The sequence below is a fragment of the Chiloscyllium plagiosum genome, unplaced genomic scaffold (assembly GCF_037043375.1).
Source record: "Chiloscyllium plagiosum isolate Xiang-an unplaced genomic scaffold, Cpla_swu_hap1 HiC_scaffold_25, whole genome shotgun sequence".
NCBI lineage: Eukaryota > Metazoa > Chordata > Chondrichthyes > Orectolobiformes > Hemiscylliidae > Chiloscyllium > Chiloscyllium plagiosum.
The window spans coordinates 64,054,417-64,077,736 of NW_028270163.1; the positions used below are offsets into that span (position 1 = coordinate 64,054,417).

At 54.9% G+C, this 23,320-nt stretch overlaps 1 protein-coding gene across 1 annotated transcript in view; it reads left to right on the forward strand.

The window, feature by feature from the left end:
- Positions 1 to 10,263: 10,263 nt before the first annotated feature.
- Positions 10,264 to 23,320, forward strand: part of LOC122562330 (phosphoribosyl pyrophosphate synthase-associated protein 1) — a 53,259-nt gene continuing 40,202 nt past the window's right edge. Inside the window, exons 1-4 of the mRNA XM_088000836.1 lie at positions 10,264 to 10,354; positions 11,096 to 11,197; positions 16,145 to 16,197; positions 20,583 to 20,649. Of these exons, the coding sequence (XP_087856962.1) occupies positions 11,115 to 11,197; positions 16,145 to 16,197; positions 20,583 to 20,649 (203 nt within the window). The 5' untranslated portion in view covers positions 10,264 to 10,354; positions 11,096 to 11,114. The remainder of the gene's footprint in view (positions 10,355 to 11,095; positions 11,198 to 16,144; positions 16,198 to 20,582; positions 20,650 to 23,320) is intronic.

Sequence of the window (23,320 nt, forward strand, 5' to 3'; positions counted from 1 at the left end):
ATTCCCCGGTGCAGTGTGGTGCCCCGGTGCAGTGTGGTGCCCTGGTGCAGGGTGATGCCCCGGTGTAGGGTAATGCCCCGATTCAGGGTGATGCCCCGGTGCAGGGTGATGCCCCGGTGCAGGGTGATGCCCCGGTGTAGGGTAATGCCCCGATTCAGGGTGATGCCCCGGTGCAGGGTGATGTCCCGGTGCAGGGTGATGCCCCGGTGTAGGGTGATGTCCAGGTGTAGGGTGATGTCCCGGTGTAGGGTGAGGTCCCGGTGTAGGGTGAGGCCCCGGTGTAGGGTGAGGCCCCGGTGTAGGTTGAGGCCCCGGTGTAGGTTGAGGCCCCGGTGTAGGTTGAGGCCCCGGTGCAGGGTGATGACCCGGTGCAGGATTATGTCCCAGTGCAGGATGAGTCCCCGGTGCAGGGTAATTCCCAGGTGCAGGGTGCTGCCCGGTGCAGGGTGGTGCCCGGTGCATGGTGTTGCCCTGGTGCATGGTGTTGCCCCGGTGCAGTGTGTTGCCCCAGTTCGGGGTGATGCCCCGGTTCGGGGTGATGCCCCGGTTCGGGGTGATGCCCCGGTTCGGGGCGATGGTCTGGTTCGGGGCAATGTCCCGGTGCAGGGTGATGCCCGGTGCAGGGTGGTGCCCCGGTGCAGGGTGATGCCCCGGTGCATGGTGTTGCCCCGGTGCAGGGTGATGCCCCAGTGCAGGGTGATGCCCCGGTGTAGGGTGGTTCCCCAGTGCAGGTTGATGCCCCGGTGCAGGTTGATGCCCCAGTTCAAGGTGATGCCTGGTGCAGGGTGATGCCCCGGTTAAGGGTGATGCCCCAGTTCAGGGTGATGCCCCGGTTCAGGGTGATGCCCCGGTTCAGGGTGATGCCCCGGTTCAGGGTGATGCCCCGGTGCAGGGCGATGCCCCGGTGCAGGGCGATGCCCCGGTGCAGGGTGATGCCCCGGTGCAGGGTGATGCCCGGTGCGGGGTGATGCCCCGGTGCAGGGTGATGCCCCGGTGCAGGGTGATGCCTGGTGCAGGGTGATGCCCCGGTGCTGGGTGATGCCCCGGTGCTGGGTGATTCCTGGTGCAGGGTAGTGTCCCGGTGCAGGGTGGTGTCCCGGTGCAGGGTGATGCCCCGGTGTAGGGTGATGCCCCGGTGCAGGGTGGTGCCCCGGTGTAGGGTGGTGCCCCGGTGCAGGGTGATGCCCGGTGCAGGGTGATGCCCCGGTGCAGGGTGGTGCCCCGGTGCAGGGTGATGCCCCGGTGCAGGGTGATGCCCCGGTGTAGGGTGGTGCCCCGGTGCAGGGTGATGCCCCGGTGCAGGGTGATGCCCCGGTGCAGAGTGATGCCCCAGTTCAGGGTGATGCCTCGGTGTAGGGTGGTGCCTCGGTGCAGGGTGATGCCCCGGTGCGGGGTGATGTCCCGGTGCAGGGTGATGCTGGGTGCGGGGTGATGTCCCGGTGCAGGGTGATGCCCCGGTGCAGGGTGATGCCCTGGTGTAGGGTATTGCCCCGATTCAGGGTGATGCCCCGGTGCAGGGTGATGTCCCGGTGCAGGGTGATGCCCCGGTGTAGGGTGATGCCCCGGTGTAGGGTGATGCCCCGGTGCTGGGTGATGTCCCGGTGTAGGGTGATGCCCCGGTGTAGGGTGATGCCCCGGTGTAGGGTGATGCCCCGGTGCTGGGTGATGCCCCGGTGTAGGGTGATGCCCCGGTGTAGGGTGATGCCCCGGTGCAGGGTGATTCCCCGGTGCAGTGTGGTGCCCCGGTGCAGTGTGGTGCCCCGGTGCAGGGTGATGCCCCGGTGCAGGGTGATGCCCCGGTGCAGGGTGATGCCCCGGTGTAGGGTAATGCCCCGATTCAGGGTGATGCCCCGGTGCAGGGTGATGTCCCGGTGCAGGGTGATGCCCCGGTGTAGGGTAATGCCCCGATTCAGGGTGATGCCCCGGTGCAGGGTGATGTCCCGGTGCAGGGTGATGCCCCGGTGTAGGGTGATGTCCCGGTGTAGGGTGATGTCCAGATGTAGGGTGATGTCCCGGTGTAGGGTGAGGCCCCGGTGTAGGGTGAGGCCCCTGTGTAGGTTGAGGCCCCGGTGTAGGTTGAGGCCCCGGTGTAGGTTGAGGCCCCGGTGCAGGGTGATGTCCCGGTGCAGGATGATGCCCCGGTGCAGGTTGATGCCCCGGTGCAGGATTATGTCCCAGTGCAGGATGAGTCCCCGGTGCAGGGTAATTCCCAGGTGCAGGGTGCTGCCCGGTGCAGGGTGGTGCCCGGTGCATGGTGTTGCCCTGGTGCATGGTGTTGCCCCGGTTCGGGGTGATGCCCCGGTTCGGGGTGATGCCCCGGTTCGGGGTGATGCCCCGGTTCGGGGCGATGGTCTGGTTCGGGGCGATGGCCCGGTTCGGGGTGATGCCCCGGTTCGGGGCGATGGTCTGGTTCGGGGCGATGTCCCGGTGCAGGGTGATGCCCGGTGTAGGGTGATGCCCCGGTGCAGGGTGATGCCCCGGTGCATGGTGTTGCCCCGGTGCAGGGTGATGCCCCAGTGCAGGGTGATGCCCCGGTGTAGGGTGGTTCCCCAGTGCAGGTTGATGCCCCGGTGCAGGTTGATGCCCCAGTTCAAGGTGATGCCTGGTGCAGGGTGATGCCCCGGTTAAGGGTGATGCCCCAGTTCAGGGTGATGCCCCGGTTCAGGGTGATGCCCCGGTTCAGGGTGATGCCCCGGTTCAGGGTGATGCCCCGGTGCATGGTGTTGCCCCGGTGCAGGGTGATGCCCCAGTGCAGGGTGATGCCCCGGTGTAGGGTGGTTCCCCAGTGCAGGTTGATGCCCCGGTGCAGGTTGATGCCCCAGTTCAAGGTGATGCCTGGTGCAGGGTGATGCCCCGGTTAAGGGTGATGCCCCAGTTCAGGGTGATGCCCCGGTTCGGGGTGATGCCCCGGTTCAGGGTGATGCCCTGGTGCAGGGCGATGCCCCGGTGCAGGGCGATGCCCCGGTGCAGGGTGATTCCCCGGTGCAGTGTGGTGCCCCGGTGCAGTGTGGTGCCCCGGTGCAGGGTGATGCCCCGGTTCATAGTTATGCCCCGGTTCATAGTTATGCCCCGGTTCAGGGTGGTGCCCCGGTTTGCGGTGATGCCCCGGTGTAGGGTGATGCCCCGGTGTAGGGTGCTGCCCTGGTGCAGGGTGATGCCCCGGTGTAGGATGCTATCCCGGTGCAGGGTGATGCTCCGAGTCAGGGTGCTGCCGGTTGCAGAGTGAAGCCCCGGTGCAGGGTGATGCCCCGGTGCAGGGTGATGCCCCGGTGCAGGGTGATTCCCCGGTGTAGAGTGGTGCCCCGGTGTAAGGTGATGTCCTGGTGCAGGGTGATGCCCCGGTGTAGGGTGAGGTCCCGGTGTAGGGTGAGGCTCCGGTGTAGGATGATGTCCCAGTGCAGGGTGATGTCCCGGTGTAGGATGATGTCCCGGTGTAGGATGATGCCCCGGTGCAGGTTGATGCCCCGGTGCAGGTTGATGCCCCGGTGCAGGATGATGTCCCCGGTGCAGGATGAGTCCCCGGTGCAGGGTAATTCCCAGGTGCAGGGTGCTGCCCGGTGCAGGGTGTTGCCCCGGTGCAGGGTGTTGCCCCGGTTCGGGGTGATGCCCCGGTTCGGGGTGATGCCCCGGTTCAGGGTTATGCCCCGGTTCGGGGCGATGGTCTGGTTCGGGGCGATGGCCCGGTTCGGGGTGATGTCCCGGTGCAGGGTGATTCCCCGGTGCAGGGTGATTCCCCGGTTCAGGGTGGTGCCCCTGTTTGCGGTGATGCCCCGGTGTAGGGTGATGCCCCGGTGTAGGGTGCTGCCCTGGTGCAGGGTGCTGCCCTGGTGCAGGGTGATGCCCCGGTGTAGGATGCTGTCCCGGTGCAGGGTGATGCCCCGGTGCAGGGTGCTGCTGGGTGCAGGGTGATTCCCCGGTGCAGGGTGATTCCCCGGTGCAGGGTGGTGCCCCGGTGTAGGGTGGTGCCCCGGTGTAGGGTGGTGCCCCGGTGTAAGGTGATTTCCTGGTGCAGGGTGATGCCCCGGTGCAGGGTGCTGCTGGGTGCAGGGTGATGTTCCGGTGTTGGGTGGTGCCCCGGAACAGGGTGATGCCCCGGTTCAGGGTGAGGCCCCGGTTCAGGGTTATGCCCCGGTTCAGGGTTCTGCCCCGGTTCGGGGCGATGCCCCGGTGCAGGGCGATGCCCCGGTGCATGGTGTTGCCCCGGTGTAGGGTGATGCCCCTGTGTAGGGTGATGCCCCGGTGTAGGGTGGTTCCCCAGTGCAGGTTGATGCCCCGCTTTAGAGTGATGCCCCAGTTCAGGGTGGTGCCCCGGTGCAGGGTGTTGCCCCGGTGCAGGGTGATGCCGGTTGCAGGGTGATGCCCCGGTGCAGGGTGATGCTGGGTGCGGGGTGATGTCCCGGTGTAGGGTGATGTCCCGGTGTAGGGTGATGTCCCGGTGTAGGGTGCTGCCCCGGTGCAGGGTGTTGCCCCGGTGCAGGGTGTTGCCCCGGTGCAGGGTGTTGCCCCGGTGCAGGGTGATGCCCCGGTGCAGGGTGATGCCCGGTGCAGGTTGATGCCCCGGTGCAGGGTGATGCCCCGTTGCAGGGTGATGCCCCGGTGCAGGGTGATGCCCCGGTGTAGGGTGATGTCGCGGTGTAGGGTGATGTCGCGGTGCAGGGTGATGTCCCGGTGCAGGGTGATGTCCCGGTGTAGGGTGATGTCCCGGTGCAGGGTGATGCCGGGTGCAGGGTGATGCTGGGTGCAGGGTGATGCCCGGTGCAGGGTGATGCCCGGTGCAGGGTGATGCCCCGGTGCAGGGTGATGCTGGGTGCAGGGTGATGCCGGGTGCAGGGTGATGTCCCGGTGCAGGGTGATGCCGGGTGCAGGGTGATGCCCGGTGCAGAGTGATGCCCCGGTGCAGGGTGATGCCGGGTGCAGGGTGATGCCCCGGTACAGGGTAATGTCCCGGTTCATGGTGATGCCCCGGTACAGGGTGATGCCCGGTGTAGGGTGATGCCCCGGTGCAGGGTGATGTTCCGGTTCAGGGTGTTGCCCCAGTTCAGGGTGATGCCCCGGTGCAGGGTAATGCCCCGGTGCAGGTTGATGCCCCGGTGCAGGGTGATACCTCGGTTCAGGGTGATGCCCCGGTGCCGGGTAGTGCCCCGGTGCAGGGTGATGCCTGGTGCAGGGTGATGCCCCGGTGCAGGGTGATGCCCCGGTGCAGGGTGATGCCTGGTGCAGGGTGATGCCCCGGTGCTGGGTGATGCCCCGGTGCAGGGTGATTCCTGGTGCAGGGTGGTGTCCCGGTGCAGGGTGATGCCCCGGTGCAGGGTTGTGCCCCGGTGCAGGGTGATGCCCCGGTGCAGGGTGATGCCCCGGTGCAGGGTGGTGCCCCGGTGCAGGGTGATGCCCCGGTGTAGGGTGATTCCTGGTGCAGGGTGGTGTCCCGGTGCAGGGTGATGCCCCGGTGCAGGGTGGTGTCCCGGTGCAGGGTGATGCCCCGGTGCAGGGTGGTGCCCCGGTGTAGGGTGGTGCCCCGGTGCAGGGTGATGCCCGGTGCAGGGTGATGCCCCGGTGCAGGGTGATGCCCCGGTGCAGAGTGATGCCCCGGTGCAGAGTGATGCCCCGGTGCAGGGTAATGCCTCGGTGTAGGGTGGTGCCTCGGTGCAGGGTGATGCCCCGGTGCGGGGTGATGTCCCGGTGCAGGTTGATGCTGGGTGCGGGGTGATGTCCCGGTGCAGGGTGATGCTCCGGTGCAGGGTGATGCCCTGGTGTAGGGTATTGCCCCGATTCAGGGTGATGCCCCGATTCAGGGTGATGCCCCGGTGCAGGGTGATGCCCTGGTTCGGGGTGATTCCCCGGTGCAGTGTGGTGCCCCGGTGCAGTGTGGTGCCCCGGTGCAGTGTGGTGCCCCGGTGCAGGGTGATGCCCCGGTGTAGGGTAATGCCCCGATTCAGGGTGATGCCCCGGTGCAGGGTGATGTCCCGGTGCAGGGTGATGCCCCGGTGTAGGGTAATGCCCCGGTGTAGGGTAATGCCCCGGTGTAGGGTATTGCCACGGTGCAGGGTGATGTCCCGGTGCAGGGTGATGCCCCGGTGTAGGGTGATGTCCAGGTGTAGGGTGATGTCCCGGTGTAGGGTGAGGCCCCGGTGTAGGTTGAGGCCCCGGTGTAGGTTGAGGCCCCGGTGTAGGGTGATGTCCCGGTGCAGGGTGATGTCCCGGTGCAGGATGATGCCCCGGTGCAGGATGATGCCCCGGTGCAGGTTGATGCCCCGGTGCAGGTTGATGCTGGGTGCGGGGTGATGTCCCGGTGCAGGGTGATGCTCCGGTGCAGGGTGATGCCCTGGTGTAGGGTATTGCCCCGATTCAGGGTGATGCCCCGGTGCAGGGTGATGTCCCGGTGCTGGGTGATGCCCCGGTGTAGGGTGATGCCCCGGTGTAGGGTGATGCCCCGGTGCAGGGTGATGCCCCGGTGCAGGGTGATTCCCCGGTGCAGTGTGGTGCCCCGGTGCAGTGTGGTGCCCCGGTGCAGGGTGATGCCCCGGTGTAGGGTGATGCCCCGGTGCAGGGTGATGCCCCGGTGCAGGGTGATGCCCCGGTGCAGGGTGATGCCCCGGTGTAGGGTAATGCCCCGGTGTAGGCTATTGCCCCGATTCAGGGTGATGCCCCGGTGCAGGGTGATGTCCCGGTGCAGGGTGATGCCCCGGTGTAGGGTGATGTCCAGGTGTAGGGTGATGTCCCGGTGTAGGGTGAGGCCCCGGTGTAGGTTGAGGCCCCGGTGTAGGTTGAGGCCCCGGTGTAGGTTGAGGCCCCGGTGTAGGTTGAGGCCCCGGTGTAGGGTGATGTCCCGGTGCAGGATGATGCCCCGGTGCAGGATGATGCCCCGGTGCAGGTTGATGCCCCGGTGCAGGTTGATGCCCCGGTGCAGGTTGATGCCCCGGTGCAGGATTATGTCCCAGTGCAGGATGAGTCCCCGGTGCAGGGTGGTGCCCGGTGCATGGTGTTGCCCTGGTGCATGGTGTTGCCCTGGTGCATGGTGTTGCCCCGGTGCAGGGTGGTGCCCGGTGCATGGTGTTGCCCTGGTGCATGGTGTTGCCCCGTTGCAGGGTGTTGCCCCAGTTCGGGGTGATGCCCCGGTTCGGGGTGATGCCCCGGTTCAGGGTCATGCCCCGGTTCGGGGCGATGGTCTGGTTCGGGGCGATGGCCCGGTTCGGGGCGATGTCCCGGTGCAGGGTGATGCCCGGTGTAGGGTGGTGCCCCGGTGCAGGGTGATGCCCCGGTGCAGGGTGATGCCCCGGTGCATGGTGTTGCCCCGGTGCAGGGTGATGCCCCGGTGCAGGGTGATGCCCCGGTGCAGGGTGATGCCCCGGTGTAGGGTGGTTCCCCAGTGCAGGTTGATGCCCCGGTGCAGGTTGATGCCCCAGTTCAAGGTGATGCCTGGTGCAGGGTGATGCCCCGGTTAAGGGTGATGCCCCAGTTCAGGGTGATGCCCCGGTTCAGGGTGATGCCCCGGTTCAGGGTGATGCCCCGGTTCAGGGCGATGCCCCGGTGCAGGGCGATGCCCCGGTGTAGGGCGATGCCCCGGTGCAGGGTGATGCCCCGGTGTAGGGTGATGCCCCGCTGTAGGGTGATGCCCCGGTGTAGTGTAATGCGCCGGTGTAGGGTAATGCCCTGGTGTAGGGTATTGCCCCGATTCAGGGTGATGCCCCGGTGCAGGGTGATGCCCCGGTGCAGGGTGATGCCCCGGTGCAGGGTGATGTCCCGGTGTAGGGTGATGTCCCGGTGCAGGGTGATGTCCCGGTGCAGGGTGATGTCCCGGTGCAGGGTGATGCCCCGGTGCAGGGTGATGCCCCGGTGCAGGATGATGCCCCGGTGCAGGATGATGCCCCGGTGCAGGTTGATGCCCCGGTGCAGGATGATGTCCCAGTGCAGGATGATTCCCTGGTGCAGGGTAATTCCCCGGTGTAGGGTGGTGCCCCGGTGCATGGTGTTGCCCCGGTGCAGGGTGTTGCCCCGGTTCGGGGTGATGCCCCGGTGCATGGTGTTGTCCCGGTGCAGGGAGTTGCCCCGGTGCAGGGTGATGCTCCGGTGCAGGGTGCTGCTCCGGTGCAGGGTGATGCTCCGGTGCAGGGTGCTGCCCCGGTGCAGGGTGATGCCCCGGTGCAGGGTGATGCCCCGGTGTAGGGTGATGCCCCGGTGTAGAGTGATGCCCCGGTGCAGGTTGATGCCCCGCTTCAGATTGATGCCCCAGTTCAGGTTGATGCCCCGCTTCAGATTGATGCCCCAGTTCAGGGTGCTGCCCCGGTGCAGGGTGATGCCCCAGTTCAGGGTGATGCCTCGGTGCAGGGTGATGCAGGGTGATGCCCCGGTTCAGGGTGATGCCCCGGTGTAGGGTGCTGTCCCGGTGCAGGGTGCTGTCCCGGTGCAGGGTGATGCCCCGATTCAGGGTGATGCCCCGATTCAGGGTGATGCCCCGATTCAGGGTGCTGCCCCGGTGCAGGGTGATGCCCCGGTGCAGGGTGATGTCCCGGTGCAGGGTGCTGTCCCGGTGCAGGGTGCTGTCCCGGTTCAGGGTGATGCCCCGGTGCAGGGTGATGTCCCGGTGCAGGGTGATGCTCCGGTGCAGGGTGCTGTCCCGGTGCAGGGTGCTGCCCCGGTGCAGGGTGATGCCCCGGTGCAGGGTGATGCCCTGGTGTAGGGTGATGCCCCGGTGTAGTGTGGTGGCCCGGTGTAGGATGATGCCCCGGTGTAGAGTGATGCCCCGGTGCAGGTTGATGCCCCAGTTCAGGGTGCTGCCCCGGTGCAGGGTGCTGCCCCAGTTCAGGGTGATGCCCCAGTTCAGGGTGCTGCCCCAGTTCAGGGTGCTGCCCCGGTGCAGGGTGCTGCCCCAGTTCAGGGTGATGCCCCAGTTCAGGGTGATGCCCCGGTTCAGGGTGCTGTCCCGGTGCAGGGTGCTGCCCCGGTGCAGGGTGCTGCCCCGGTGCAGGGTGATGCCCCGGTGCAGGGTGATGTCCCGGTGCAGGATGATGTCCCGGTGCAGGGTGCTGTCCCGGTGCAGGGTGCTGTCCCGGTGCAGGGTGATGTCCCGGTGCAGGATGATGTCCCGGTGCAGGGTGCTGCCCCGGTGCAGGGTGCTGCCCCGGTGCAGGGTGATGCCCCGGTTCAGGGTGATGCCCCGGTGCAGGGTGCTGTCCCGGTGCAGGGTGCTGTCCCGGTGCAGGGTGCTGTCCCGGTGCAGGATGATGTCCCGGTGCAGGGTGCTGTCCCGGTGCAGGGTGCTGTCCCGGTGCAGGGTGCTGTCCCGGTGCAGGGTGATGTCCCGGTGCAGGGTGCTGTCCCGGTGCAGGGTGATGTCCCGGTGCAGGGTGCTGTCCCGGTGCAGGGTGATGTCCCGGTGCAGGGTGCTGTCCCGGTGCAGGGTGCTGTCCCGGTGCAGGGTGATGTCCCGGTGCAGGGTGCTGTCCCGGTGAAGGGTGATGTCCCGGTGCAGGGTGATGTCCCGGTGCAGGGTGCTGTCCCGGTGAAGGGTGATGTCCCGGTGAAGGGTGATGTCCCGGTGCAGGGTGCTGTCCCGGTGCAGGGTGCTGTCCCGGTGCAGGGTGATGTCCCGGTGCAGGGTGCTGTCCCGGTGAAGGGTGATGTCCCGGTGCAGGGTGCTGTCCCGGTGCAGGGTGCTGTCCCGGTGAAGGGTGATGTCCCGGTGCAGGGTGATGTCCCGGTGCAGGGTGCTGTCCCGGTGCAGGGTGCTGTCCCGGTGCAGGGTGCTGTCCCGGTGCAGGGTGCTGTCCCGGTGCAGGGTGATGTCCCGGTGCAGGGTGCTGTCCCGGTGAAGGGTGATGTCCCGGTGCAGGGTGCTGTCCCGGTGCAGGGTGCTGTCCCGGTGAAGGGTGATGTCCCGGTGCAGGGTGATGTCCCGGTGCAGGGTGCTGTCCCGGTGCAGGGTGCTGTCCCGGTGAAGGGTGATGTCCCGGTGCAGGGTGCTGTCCCGGTGCAGGGTGATGTCCCGGTGAAGGGTGATGTCCCGGTGCGGGGTGCTGTCCCCTGTCGGTGCTGCCCCCTGTCGGTGATGCCCCCTGTCGGTGCTGCCCCCTGTCGGTGCTGCCCCCTGTCGGTGATGCCCCCTGTCGGTGCTGCCCCCTGTCGGTGATGCCCCCTGTCGGTGCTGCCGGGTGGAGGGTGAATGTCAGTCTCTTCAGTCCCAGCTCCGAGAGCGGAAGTGCCGCCCATTCCCCTGGTGCTGATTGGTTCGAGCGGCTGTCAGTCAGGGTCCGGGTTAAAGGTCGCAGTCAGGGTTGGCGAGGCTTCCGGTGAGGAGGGAGATCGGCTCCGGAGCGCGAGTGGGATCTATACCCGACCACAGTATAGATCCTATAGGGTGAGGGGTGCGGGGGGAGGGGGCCTGGTTTTGTGGGGTCACTCCCCCCCCCCCCCCCCCCCGTTCCTGCCCCTTTGACCCCGGCCCTCCCGGTCCGGCGGCGTGTTCATTGCCGGGTGTTTACTCTCGGGGCCGCCGTCAGTCAATGAGTAACCGGCTGTTTCTGTTATTCACCCCCCACCCCCTCCCCCACCCCCCTCCCCCACCCCCCTCCCCCACCCCCCTCCCCCACCCCCCTCCCCCACCCCCCTCCCCCACCCCCTCCCCCCCTCCCTCCCCTCCCTCCCCCTCCCCCCCCACCCACCCCCCTCCCTCACCCCTCACCCCCCTACCCCGACCCCTCACCCCCCTCCCCCGACCCCTCACCCCCCGACCCCTCACCCTCACTCCCCCGACCCCTCACCCTCACCCCCCCTCCCCCGACCCCTCACCCTCACCCCCCCTCCCCCGACCCCTCACCCCCCCCTCCCCCGACCCCTCACCCTCACCCCCCCCTCCCCCGACCCCTCACCCTCACCCCCCCCTCCCCCGACCCCTCACCCTCACCCCCCCTCCCCCGACCCCTCACCCCCCCTCCCCCGACCCCTCACCCCCCCCTCCCCCGACCCCTCACCCCCCCCCTCCCCCGACCCCTCACCCCCCCCTCCCCCGACCCCTCACCCCCCCCTCCCCCGACCCCTCACCCTCACCCCCCCTCCCCCGACCCTCTGCCTGACCCTCTCCCTCTGCCTGTTCCTGCAGAATTGTGGAATCTCCAAAGATGAATGTGGCCAAGGGTGGTTATCGTGTATTTTCGGCCAATTCCAATGCAGCCTGTACTGAACTAGCCAAACGCATCACTGAGTAAGTGGAACACCTTTGTTTTTGCTGTTTTGTAATCAATAGTGCATGGAAAAGTTTACTGCAGCTGAAGGCAGCTCAGCTTTTGCTTGCCCTACATTTCACATGTCAACTGGAACTCTGGTTTCCTCCCACATTCCAAAGATGTGCAAGTTAGGTTGATTGGCAATGCTAAATTGCCCATAATATTTGGGGATGTGTAGGTTAGTTGTGTCAACCATGGGAAATAGAGTTTCAGGGATAGATTAGAGGGATGGGTCTGGGTGGGATGTTCTTTGAAGGGTCGGTGCAGATGTGTTAGGCCAAATGGTCTGTTTCCACACTGTGGGGGTTCTATATAAAAAAAATCTGTGAGGGTCTGTGCACTCGGGTTGGAGAGGGAGTGTAGTGGGGTGGCAGTGAGGCTGTGGGGGAGATCATTTACTGGCACTTCCAAAGCAGTCCACATATTCTCATTTTCCCACTTTCTGGGAATATCCCAAATGATGTATATTTAGGTATTCCATTGACAGTGCCGTTACTCTTTGGGAGATCTTAAATGTGTCACCCTGATATATTTTCTGAATTCTGACCAGTAAAGTCTGATAGGTTGCTCAAACAATCAGGTCTCCTAAATTTTCTTGCAACTAGACAGTCGTTATTTCCTTTGCTTATGAATAAGTCTATCTTTTCTGATCATTTAGTCTTCGCTACTACATCTCCTGGCCTATTACCTTGTTGAATGAAGTGTTTGAAACTAATCAGTAGATTTGTGTAATTTTATGGAGGGAAATTACATTCTAGTGAAAATCTCCTTGGGTAAAATATAAAGTTTGCATGTTTTACTTATAAACAATATCCTGTGAGAGCAGGGAATGCTTCAATAACTACTGTAGGTTGAGGCAGTCTGTCGAGACTGGTGAACTTTAGCATGATGAGCCTTACGTTTATTCCTTCAAGGAGGTGGTGTGAGCCGCTGTCTTGATCTACTGTACTCTATGGTGGTCATTTGGAGAGGGAGTTAGGGATTTTGACTCAGGAACAATGAAAGAATAGCGAAACACTGTTAAAGATACCTTGGCAAGTTGCAGCATTGCCTCTTGTGAGTAGTATCTGTTGCCACAACAGTGTCTGTGTTGGAGGAGTGAAAACTTAAGATGATGAAACTGATAACTGATCTGCTTTGTCCTGGATCGTATCAGAAACTGCTGAAGATGCTCTCATTCCAGGCAGGCGGCATGAACTCCATTCGGGAATATTTCAACAGATTCAATGAGTCGTTTGACACAATGTCCAGTCTCTGACCTATTCTTGTAGCTACTGTATTTCTATGGCTGCTCTAGTTCAGTTTCTGGTCAGTTGTAACCTCCAGGATGCTGATAGTGGCAGAGTCAGTCAAAAGGAGATGGTCAGATTGTCCTTTGTTGATGTTCATTGCATGACACTTTTGTGGCATGGATAATATTTACCACTTACCCCAAGCCTGGAATTGTCCAGATCTTGTTGCGTTTGAACATGGACTGGCTCAGTATCTGAGTGGTGGTGAATGGTGCTGAACATGGTGCAATCATCGGTGAACATCCTCATGTCAGACCTTATGACAGAGGGAAGGTCATTGATGAAGCAGCTGAAGATAGTTGGGCCTATGGCACTATCCTGAGGAACTCCTGCAGAGATGTCCTGGACCTGGGATGACTGACCTCCAACAACCATGACCATCTTCCTGTGTGCCAGGTATAACTCAGTGGAGAGATTTCCCCCAGATTTCCAACTACTCCAGTTTTGTTAGGGCCCCTTGCAGCCTTGATGTCAAGGGCAATTATTATCATCTCACTTCTGGAATTCAGCTCTTTTATTCCAATTTGGACCAAAATTGTAATGCCCTCAGATGTTGAATGATCCTTGCAGAACCAAGCAAAGTGTCAGTGAATTTAAATGTTTTTCATGGAATGTGAAAAATGCTGGCCCAGCATTTATTGCCTATTCCTAGCTGCCCTCTAGTTGGTGGTCAGCTAGCTACTTTCTCGCTGTTGCAGTTCTTTGGGTTAAGTAGATGGATTTAATGCTTTTCGGGAGGGAGTTCTAGGATTTGAACCCAGCGACAGGGAAGGAATAGCAATTTTACTTCCATGACAGGGTGATGAGTGGCTTGGAGGGGAACTTACTGGTAGTGGTGTTCCCATGTATCTGCTGTTCTTGTCCTTCAAGATTGTTGTTTTAGAAGGTGCCATTGATGAAGACTTTGCAAATTACTCATTGCATTTTAAGTAGGCTGTGTTGTTGGGACAGAAAGTGTATGTGGTTGATAGTGCCAGTAAGACTGGCTGCTTTGTTCTGAATGATGTTTGACTTGTGATATTGGAGCTGTGCTCATTCAGGCAAGTGGACAGTCCCTGGGTTTCAAGGTTGTGAGAAGCTGGGTCAATTACCACACAATTACCTGCTTTTGACCACTCTTTTACCCATGTTATTTATGGGTCTAATTACCATTCTGGTCAATCTGGCCATCCTGCAGGGTGGTGATCTTGTGGATGGGGTGAATTCAGTGAGGGTAGAGCTGTTGTTGAAGTATCAGTGAAGATGTCAGCCATCTTGAGCACCTCTAATGGGCCCAGGTGGAGGCAATAGAAGGAATGTGTGTGTAAACATGTGCCCCCCTAGCCTCTTCGGGTACCACCACCACCACCACCAAACCTCGCCCCCATCCCCAGCTTCAGGGTGGAATAAAGTCATCATCAATCTCTGGAATGTGCTTTGCTGGAGATGTGGACTTGGTTCTTGATGAACATTGGCTGTGTTGAACAACACAGTCAAAGTTAATTTGCTCCTTTAAACTGAAAGTAACACTCCGTCTGTGTTGTGCCCATTGAATACTGCCACAATGTCGACAGCGCAGGATTAGATACACAGTAAAGCTTTCTCTGCTCTCTCTCAATTGAAAAACCAACGCCGTCTACTCTTTTAAACCAAAATTAAAACTCCATCGACACTGTTCCCATCAAACATACTCAGGAAAGGTGTAACTTGTGGTTAGATACGGAGTAAAGTTCCATTGATCTGAGGAATCCTCCCAAGGTTACTATTTGACTAGGTAACGCCCTGAGTTCATAAATGTTTCCAAGTGGCTTTGTGACTTTACTCTTTGAGAGTTGTAATTATACCCTGGTTGTACTGTGATACAGATACGTCATCTGTTAATCAGTTCTCTGTTTTCCAATGATAGTAAACTGATAGTGACTATCTGTGCTTCCCTTTTCACTGCTGCTTTTAGCATTTTGTGTTCCATAGCTGTTTTTAGTGGTTATGTTACTAGGCTAGTAATTTAGTGGCCTGGGTTAATCATCTAAAGAGATGAAATCTGAACTCCCCATACATTTGGTGAGCTGAACTTTAATTAAAAAGACAGTGCTGAAGAAACTTGCTACTTTTTTTCAGAAGAGTTGTTTCAGACTTGAAGCATTAACTCTGTTCCCATCCCCACAGATACTGCCAGACTCGCTGAATTTCTCCAGCACCTTTTTTGTTTTATTTCAGATTTCCAAAATCTGCGATACTTTATTTTTCTTTGAAGTTTGATTAAATTTAGAATAAATATCTAGTGTTAGGAATAGTGACCATGCAATGACCAAGCTGTTGTAGAAAGCTGCCTGGTTCACTAACATCCTTAACCAAACTAATGTTAATGTAATTCGACAGCAATGAGATTGACTTTTAATAATGCTCTTGAAATGGCTGACCTCAGCTACTTCCTTCAAGGCAATTATACAATGAATGTTGACCTTGCCTCAATTTCTGCATCTCCGATGAGTGTCACGCTTCACTGTGGTCATGAGGAAGTCACACTGCTATTCTCCTCAAAAGTTAACGATTTTATAAAAATCCAGAAAATTCCTAATTTACCTGACTTCAATCATGGTATCAATGAAATTGCCCATTTCCAGCTCCGTTAAAATATTCACCTTCATCTTGGTTCAGATCATTGCAGCTGAAACACCCGTTCACCTTGTCATTACTTCTGATTTTTAGTTCTGTTCAAAAGCATTACTGGCTGGTCTCTCACAACTTTACCTTTTGAGGGATCCAGAACTTTGTCGGTTTCATAATTCAGGGCAAGTTCTGGATTCCTGTCACCCCTATGCACACCAAGTGTCCTGTTCAAGCAGTGTGTGGATTTTAAAATTCTTATTCTTGCTTTCCGATCTCTCCATTCCTGTCCACATCTCTACAATCTTAAATCCCCTGAAATATTAGTTGTACTCTTTATTCTGTTTATCCTTTATTTTAATTCGTCCAATGCTGTTATGTCCTGAACTCTAGAATTCACTCTCTGCATATCTCGATCTTGCTTCCTAAACCCCACCATAAAAGTCCTCTTTCCAAACTCTGATCAGGCCTCATATCTCCAAACAGAGCTCAGTATTCCACTTAGTTTTGTAATGTGTGTGTGAAGCCTCACTGCATCATTTATTGTCTTAAAGGTGGTTTCTAGTTTGAGTTGTTGAGAAATCCATTTACAATCTGTCCTTTCAGATTCTGCGATGATGCAGAATTGCAGGACATTGAATGATCATTTTAAGTCACTCCTTTTTAATTAGATACCAATTACTTGGTGTGTATCCAGCTTCAAACAGCTAAAACTTTGAAAAGACCTATTGAGCTAGCGGAAATATTACACTTGTAATTTTTCCCATGACTTTAATTGAACTTGGAACTGGTTCTGTGGTTTTTTTGAAATGAAAATTGTGCAGTTTGATCTCCTGTGGACTAAAAAGTTAATAACCATTAACCAAAAGTTAATTTGAAAGAAATCAGGAATTGCGTGGCCTTGAGATCTTCAAATGTCTCTTTGTGGTACAATTGCTGTTAGTTGCTCTGAGTCACAGACTAAGTTTGAAGCTAAAATCTTGATCACATTGAACAGCACTGAGCCTGCAATTATAAATGTTTAATCTCGTCTCTGTTTTTCTTTAGACGTCTTGGAGTCGAACTTGGCAAAGCTGTGGTGTACCAGGAACCGAACCGGGGTAAGGGGCTCTGTTCTCTACTGTAAACGGTGAAGTGATGGTATCGGTATATTGATGTACTGTTCAGTGCTGTAAGCATGCATGACATCTATATATGTAGCCTGTAATTATCTAGCTTCCTTGTTTCTCCTCTGCAATTCCACCCCCACCACCAGCCTGTGAGAAATAGTAATTCTGTGATACAGACTGCAGGGACCATGTTAGCTCGGAATCTCCTACTGAATTTGTGGGCTGCCTGTGGTGTACGGGCTCTGGGGGCAGATCGAATTCATGGGGAGCACTTCATATTTACATAGTGCTTTCTTAACCCCATCAGAGGTCTTGAAAATAATTGCATCCCTTCAGTGGGGCCTGTTTGGGGGTGAAGAGTACTACCAAAATAGGGAGGGTGAAGTGGTGGGGGACAGGGGTTGCAATTGTGAACGTGGGTGCCTGTTTGCGCACCATCTCTGCTCCTATGCACCTTTTGGAAAGCCCAGAATTGCCCTGACTGGATGCTTTCAGATAAACCAGGTGACTCAGTGGTTAGCACTGCTGCTCCACCAGTTCAAAACCAGCCTCAGGTGACTGTACAATCTCCACACAGACATTCTCCTTGTGTCTGTGTGGGTTTCATTTGGTTCTTCCGGTTCTTCTCTCTCTCTCTCTCTCTCTCTCTCTCTCTCTCTCTCTCTCTCTCTCTCTCTCTCTCTCTCTCTTTCTCTCTCTCTCTCTCTCTCTCTCTCTCTCTCTCTCTCTCTCTCTCTCTCTCTCTCTCTCTCTCTCTCTCTCTCTCTCTTCCCTCCCCGCCCCCCCCCCAGTCCAAAGATGTGTGGATTAGCCTCAGCAAATGCAGGTTTGCAGGATGGGAGTGGGGAGGTGGGTCTAGGTTGGGAAGCTGTACTGAGGGTCAGTGTGGATTTGATGGGCTGAATGGCCTGCTTCCCCACTGTAGGGATTCTCTGATTCTAAAGAGATAACTATCTGCTTACACGAAGCAATGATCCTGAGGGCACGCACAAAGCAACATGTTGCAAATGCTGGAAATCTGAAATATAAGTAGAATATTTGAAAAAAGTCCATAGTTAGGCATCATTCATGGGGCGCCTGGGAAACTTCAGCTTCTGATGATATATCATCCGAACTGAGGATTTCTGATGAAAACTCATCTTGGCTTGAAACATTTGGCTCTGGTTCTCCAGAAAAAGTCTGACCTGAGTATTTTCAGCACCTTTTTATTACATCAGAATTAAGACCCTTTGCTGTTGCTCCTTCCCCATCTCTGAAATGACCAATACTAATGAGAAACTTGTTGACTTTCTAACTGACAAGTTACCAAAGTGCAGCCATTTCTGTTGGTATCCGAATTGGACAGTAATGAATTGGGAAAGAGCACACTTCCTGATACTGGGTCTGTAACATGTGAATACACTTACCTGTTCACTTTGGGAACAGACTGGGCTAAGGATGGAGCTCACTGTGCTGCTTGTATGTCAAACACTTCCAGTGAATCAGAGCAGGAACTTTGTCAAATGTCTGAGTTTGTGTGTAGGTTCACATTGTGAATGCAGGATATGAACCTTGAATTCCGATTAATACCAATGCCAAGGGAGTGCTGTGCTATAGGGGCTAAATGCTGAGGGAGCACCACACCATGACAAAGGGGAGGTTGGTGGCCAAGACTAAAGGAGCACCATGTCACGGGGGCTCAATGCTGAGGGAGCACTGTTCTCCAATCAGAAGTTAGACATAGGCCTGTTCTCGTGGACATGGTGTGCTGTATAGTATAATGCAGACTCCCTGGCTAAGATGTTTCCTCAAATTTGACCTTGTGGTGTTTTGGTTTGTTTTTTTTTAACTTTCTGCTCTTCCTGTCTGCACTTCCTCAGCTTTCCTGGAAGCTGATTTCAATCTTGTAGCTATTGTGCTAATCATGCAGGATTCTACTCCAGGCTGGCTATGCTGAAAATAACACTGGCATATTTGTCAATGATTGGACTAAATGAATTACTGCTCTAAGTGACAGTGAGATCGATGTCTCATCATGTATTCTTGGATGCACCATTCTGAGTTGCTTCACTGTATCTCTGCTGAGTATTCATGACCTGGAATCATAGAGACAATCATGTGGACTGCAGCTGACCACCACCACCTCAAGGGCAACTAGTCACTGGCAATAAATGTTGGCCAACCAGTGGTGCCTATGTCCCATGAGTGAATGGGAACAAAATAAGGAAAACAAAACAAATATTGAAAAAAAAACCTGGAAATATGAATTTTAAAAAATCTGCTGAAATAGAGTTCTGGTGTCACTTCTGGAAAGAGAACAGTTAACTTGAAAAATTAAATAGCAAAGACCATTCAACCCAATGTGCCTGTGTGGGCTGTTTTAAAAGAGCTCTCCAGTTGATACCAGCCCCTTTTGGCTTTCCCAAGAAACCTGCACACCTTTCCCCTTGTGTCATTTCTAATTTGCTTTCCAAAGTTACTCATTGATAAGCTCCCATTGGTCTTTAAGGGAGCATGTTCCAAATTATAAATCATATCTTCAAAAAGAAACATTTTCCCGTCACTGTTGGTTTTAATTTTGAGCATGTTACCTTTGGGAAACAATCCCCTTTTGGTTTACAGACCCAAACCGTTTATGATTCTAAAATACACATTGAACCCATTCATAAGGAAGCACAGACAAGAACAGAAAGTAACAAAATAAGAGCAAACCAAAATGCCACAAACTTAATTTGAAGCAACAAAAATAATGATCCATATTCTTCAAATTCTGCATGTAACTGAAATCCCTTACCTTTGGTATGTTTCCTGTAAATCTCCACTGAACTGCTGTGAACCTTTTCTGAGGTTTCAACTGGGGTTTTATAAAACTTGCCTGTGGCCTCCTTGCTATGTACTTGATGCTTCTATTATGTGAGCATCTCTCATACGTTTTCACAACTTTCTTTCAAGCGTTTCAGGACATACACCACCAGGTCGATCTTTCTTTCTATATCCCATTGGAGACAGTTGAATGAATTTGAGCTCAGCCTTAGTACACAAAGTGTGAGGATAGAGAGAATGATGCAATTGAGTATATCTATGTATTTCCCCGATTGGACTGTTATCTCTGAAATAGTTTGTATGTAGGCTTATAGTATTGAACTTCAGTTACATTGATCAAAAGAACATAGAACAACACAGCGCAGAACAGACCCTTCGGCTTGTGAATTAATCTAAGCCCATCTAACCTACACTATCCCATATCATCCATGTGCTTATCCAAGGATTGTTTAAATCTCCCTAATGTTGCTGAGTTAACCACATTGGCAGGTAGGGCATTCCACGCCCTTACCACTGAGTAAAGAATCTATCACCCCTTACTTTGTAGTTATGCCCCCTCGTACAAGCTGACGACATCATCCTAGGAAAAAGACTTTCACTGCCTACCCTATCTAATCCTCTGATCATCTTGTATGTCTCTATCAAATCTCCTCTTAGCAGCCGCCTTTCCAATGAGAACAGACCCAAGTCTCTCAGCCTTTCCTCATAAGACCTTCCCTCCTGAACAGGCAACATCCTGGTAAATCTCCTCTGCACCTTTTCCAATGCTTCCATGTGCTTCCTGTAATGGGGCGAACAGAATTGTACACAATATTCCAAGTGTGGCCATACCAACGTTTTGTATAGTTACAGCATGACTTTGCGGCTCTGGAACTCAATCTCTCTACCAATGAAACCTAACACGCCGTATGCCTCCTTACCCGCACTATCCACCTGGGTGACAACTTTCAGGGATCTATGTACATGGACTCCAAGGTCCCTCTGCACATCCACACTACCGAGGATCTTTCCACTGACCCACTACTCTGCCTTCCTGTTATTCTTCTCAAAGTGCATCACCTCATATCTAGCTGCATTGAACGCCATTTGCCACCTCTCAGTCCAATTCTGCAGTTTATCCAAGTCCCCCTGCAACCTGTAACATTCTTCCACTGTCCACTACTCCACCGATTTTAGTGTCATCTGCAAATTTACTAACCTGTCCACCTATGCCTGAGCCTAAGTCATTTATGTAAATGACAAACAGCAGTGGTCCCAAAACAGATCCTTGTGCCACACCACTAGTAACCGGACTCCAGGCTGAATACTTTCCATCAACCACCTGCTGCCTAATAGAAAACCAGTTTTTAATCCGAACTGCTAAATCACCCTCAATCTCACGCCTCTGCATCAACAGCCCACCAAGTGGAACCTTATGAAAGGCTTTACTGAAGTCCATGTATACCACGTTAACCGCCCTACCCTCATCTACATACTTGGTCACCTTCTCAAAATCACTCAGTGAGGTTTGTGAGACATGACCTGCCCTTGATGAAAAGGTCTCTTATTTCTCTGTATGTCGCATTGTCTTGCAGAAACCCGTGTAGAGATAAAAGAATCGGTTCGTGGACAGGATATTTTCATCATACAGACCATCTCCAGGTCAGTGTCGGGTGCCTGAGTAATCAGCGTTGTTCTCTGTGATGGAGACTGTCACTGGAGAGGGATGAGGTGGGCACTCAGCAGGTGATGCAATCCTTCTGTTGTATTTCACAATGTGATTGCAGCGGGTGGTTGGATACACGTTAGTCAGTGTGAGGAAAGCAGGAGCCCCGTGTCACTTGCTGTTCTGTATTATAGAAACAAGCAAGCTTTGGCAACGCAATGTTTCCTCATTCTGTATTCCACAAGGAATTGATTGTTCTGTTTGCTTCCTTATTTTGCAAATTACTCAGGCTGCTCAGTGCACTTGCTTTTGTAGTGTTGTAATGGTCTGAGTTTGTCCAGAGGCCCCTCTGTGGATAGTGGCTGGAGTAAGGGGGTGTTGGAGGAATAGCTTTATCAGTTTGGTTTTCTCATTGCCATAGAGCATAGAGTACAAGAGCAAGGAGGTGACATTGAACTTGTACAAGGCACTTTGTAAGACCTCAGCTCGAGTATTGTGTACAATTGTGGACAGCACATCAGAGACGGTACAAATTCATAACAGTGGTTCAAGGGATGAGAAACCTTTTAGTTACAAGGACAGATTGAGGAAGTTGGAGAGAGATATGATAGAGATTTTCAATATCATGAGTGAGCTGAACAGAATGGATAAGGAGAAGCTGTTCTGCTCACAAAAGGAAAAAAAGAGAAGGCATAGATTTGGAGTGATGTAATCCTATGAGATAGGAGAAGGAGTAGGCCATTTGGCCCTTTTGAGCCTGTTTGCCCCATTCAATGTGACCATGGCTGATCATCGAGCTCAGTATCCAAATCTCAACTCCAAACCATCAGAAGCAGGTGGTAACTTTCCCCGTTCACTCCGTGTGCCCCGTTAAATTCCTGTGTGCCCCGTTCACCTTCCGTGTGCCCCGTTCACTGGGGACTGAATAGGCCGAGAAGCTCCTAATCTATTGATTTTTGAAAGGGGTGCAAATATGTGGTTCATGCTCTCCTTATCATTTCCCTGCTCGGACTACAAATCTTTGCATTCCCAATCGCTGGAGAATTGGTGAATTGGTAAACTGGAGAACTTTTTACAAATCTACCAGTTAGAGGCTACTCTTATTTGTTTGCATGTTGAACTGATTTTATAATCCGTTTTACACTGAAAGGAACAAGAGTTTTTGGGCAGCTTCAAAGGAGCTTACTTCCACGAGGTGGCAGAGCCGAAGGCAGTTTAAAATCCAGCAGTGAGATTGAGAGTTTCCATAGGGGATGGACTAAACCGCTTCCCTAGATTCCGAATCCAGCAAAGGAGGGTGGAATATAAAAACTGACAGTAAATGCTGCTTTAAATATATAGAAAAGAAGAGAGGGGTCAAAAAGTGCACAAAGGCCCCTTCAAAAATTAATCTGAGACAGTTTTGAGGAACAAGGAAATGGTAGAGGAGTTTGACAGATATTTTGCATCAGTCTTTACAGTGGAAGATGCTTTGAACATTCTATTAATACTGGAGTTGAAAGGTGTGGTGCTGGAAAAACGCAACTGGCCAGGCAGCATCCGAGGAGCAGGAGAATCGATGTTTCGGGCATAAGCCTTTCTTCAGGAATGAGGCTGGTGTGCCAAGCGGGCTGAGATAAAAGGTGGAGGGGGGGTCTTTGGGGGAGGGGCGCTGGGAATACGATAGGTGGAAGGAGGTGAGGGTGAGAGGACGGAGAGGGAGTGGGGGCGGAGAGGTCGGGAAGAAGATTGCAGGTCAAGAGGGCGGTGCTGAATCCGGGGGTTGGGACTGAGGTAAGGTGGGGGGAGGGGAAATGAGGAAGCTCATTCAATTGATGTATGACTCAATTTATTAAGGATTTTTCTGGGAAGTCTCAACCAGAGTGGATAGAGGGGAACCAATAGATATGTTGTATTTGGACCTCCAGAAAGTATTCACCAAGGTACCCCTCAACATATTAAGTTACAAAATGAGAACCTGCGGTGTTGAAGCTAATGGATTGGCATGGGCAGAGAATTAGCCAATGGGCAGGAAACATTGAGAATAAGGAGTTCATTTTCCGTTTTGGAGACCTGTAATCAGTGGGTTCCATGGGGTTCACTGCTTGGATCACAACTCTTTACAGAATTTATAAATGACTTTGAAAAGGAAGTGAATGTACTGTAGCTAAATTTGAAGATGACACAAAAGCAGGTGGAAAGGCAACTTGAGATGGATGCAGACTGTGTCTGTAAATAGTGATTGGTAAAGGGGGCAAAACATTGGCAATGGAGTGTAACGTGGGGAAAATGTTCATTTTGGAAGGAAGGAACGATAAAAGAACAGTATTTAAATGGAAGAAAGTTGCAGAAAGCTGCCTAGCAAAGGGATTTGGGTGGAACTTGTGCCTGAAACACGGAAAGCTAGCACCCAGGTAATCAGGAAGGCGAGTGGAATGTTGGTCCTTATTTCATGGGGATTGGAGTATCAGAGTAGGGAAGTCTTACTGCAAGTGTACAAGGTGCTGGGGAGACCCCACCTGGAGTACTGTCAGCAGGGTTGGTTCACCTATTAAAAGAGCCCCTTCTCCTCATCTTGCACTGCAGTTCAGAGAAGGTTCGCCAGGTAAGGAGGGATTCTTATGACAAAGGCTAAACAGGTTGATTGTATTTAAAGTTTACAAGAATGAGGGGTGATCTCATTGAGAA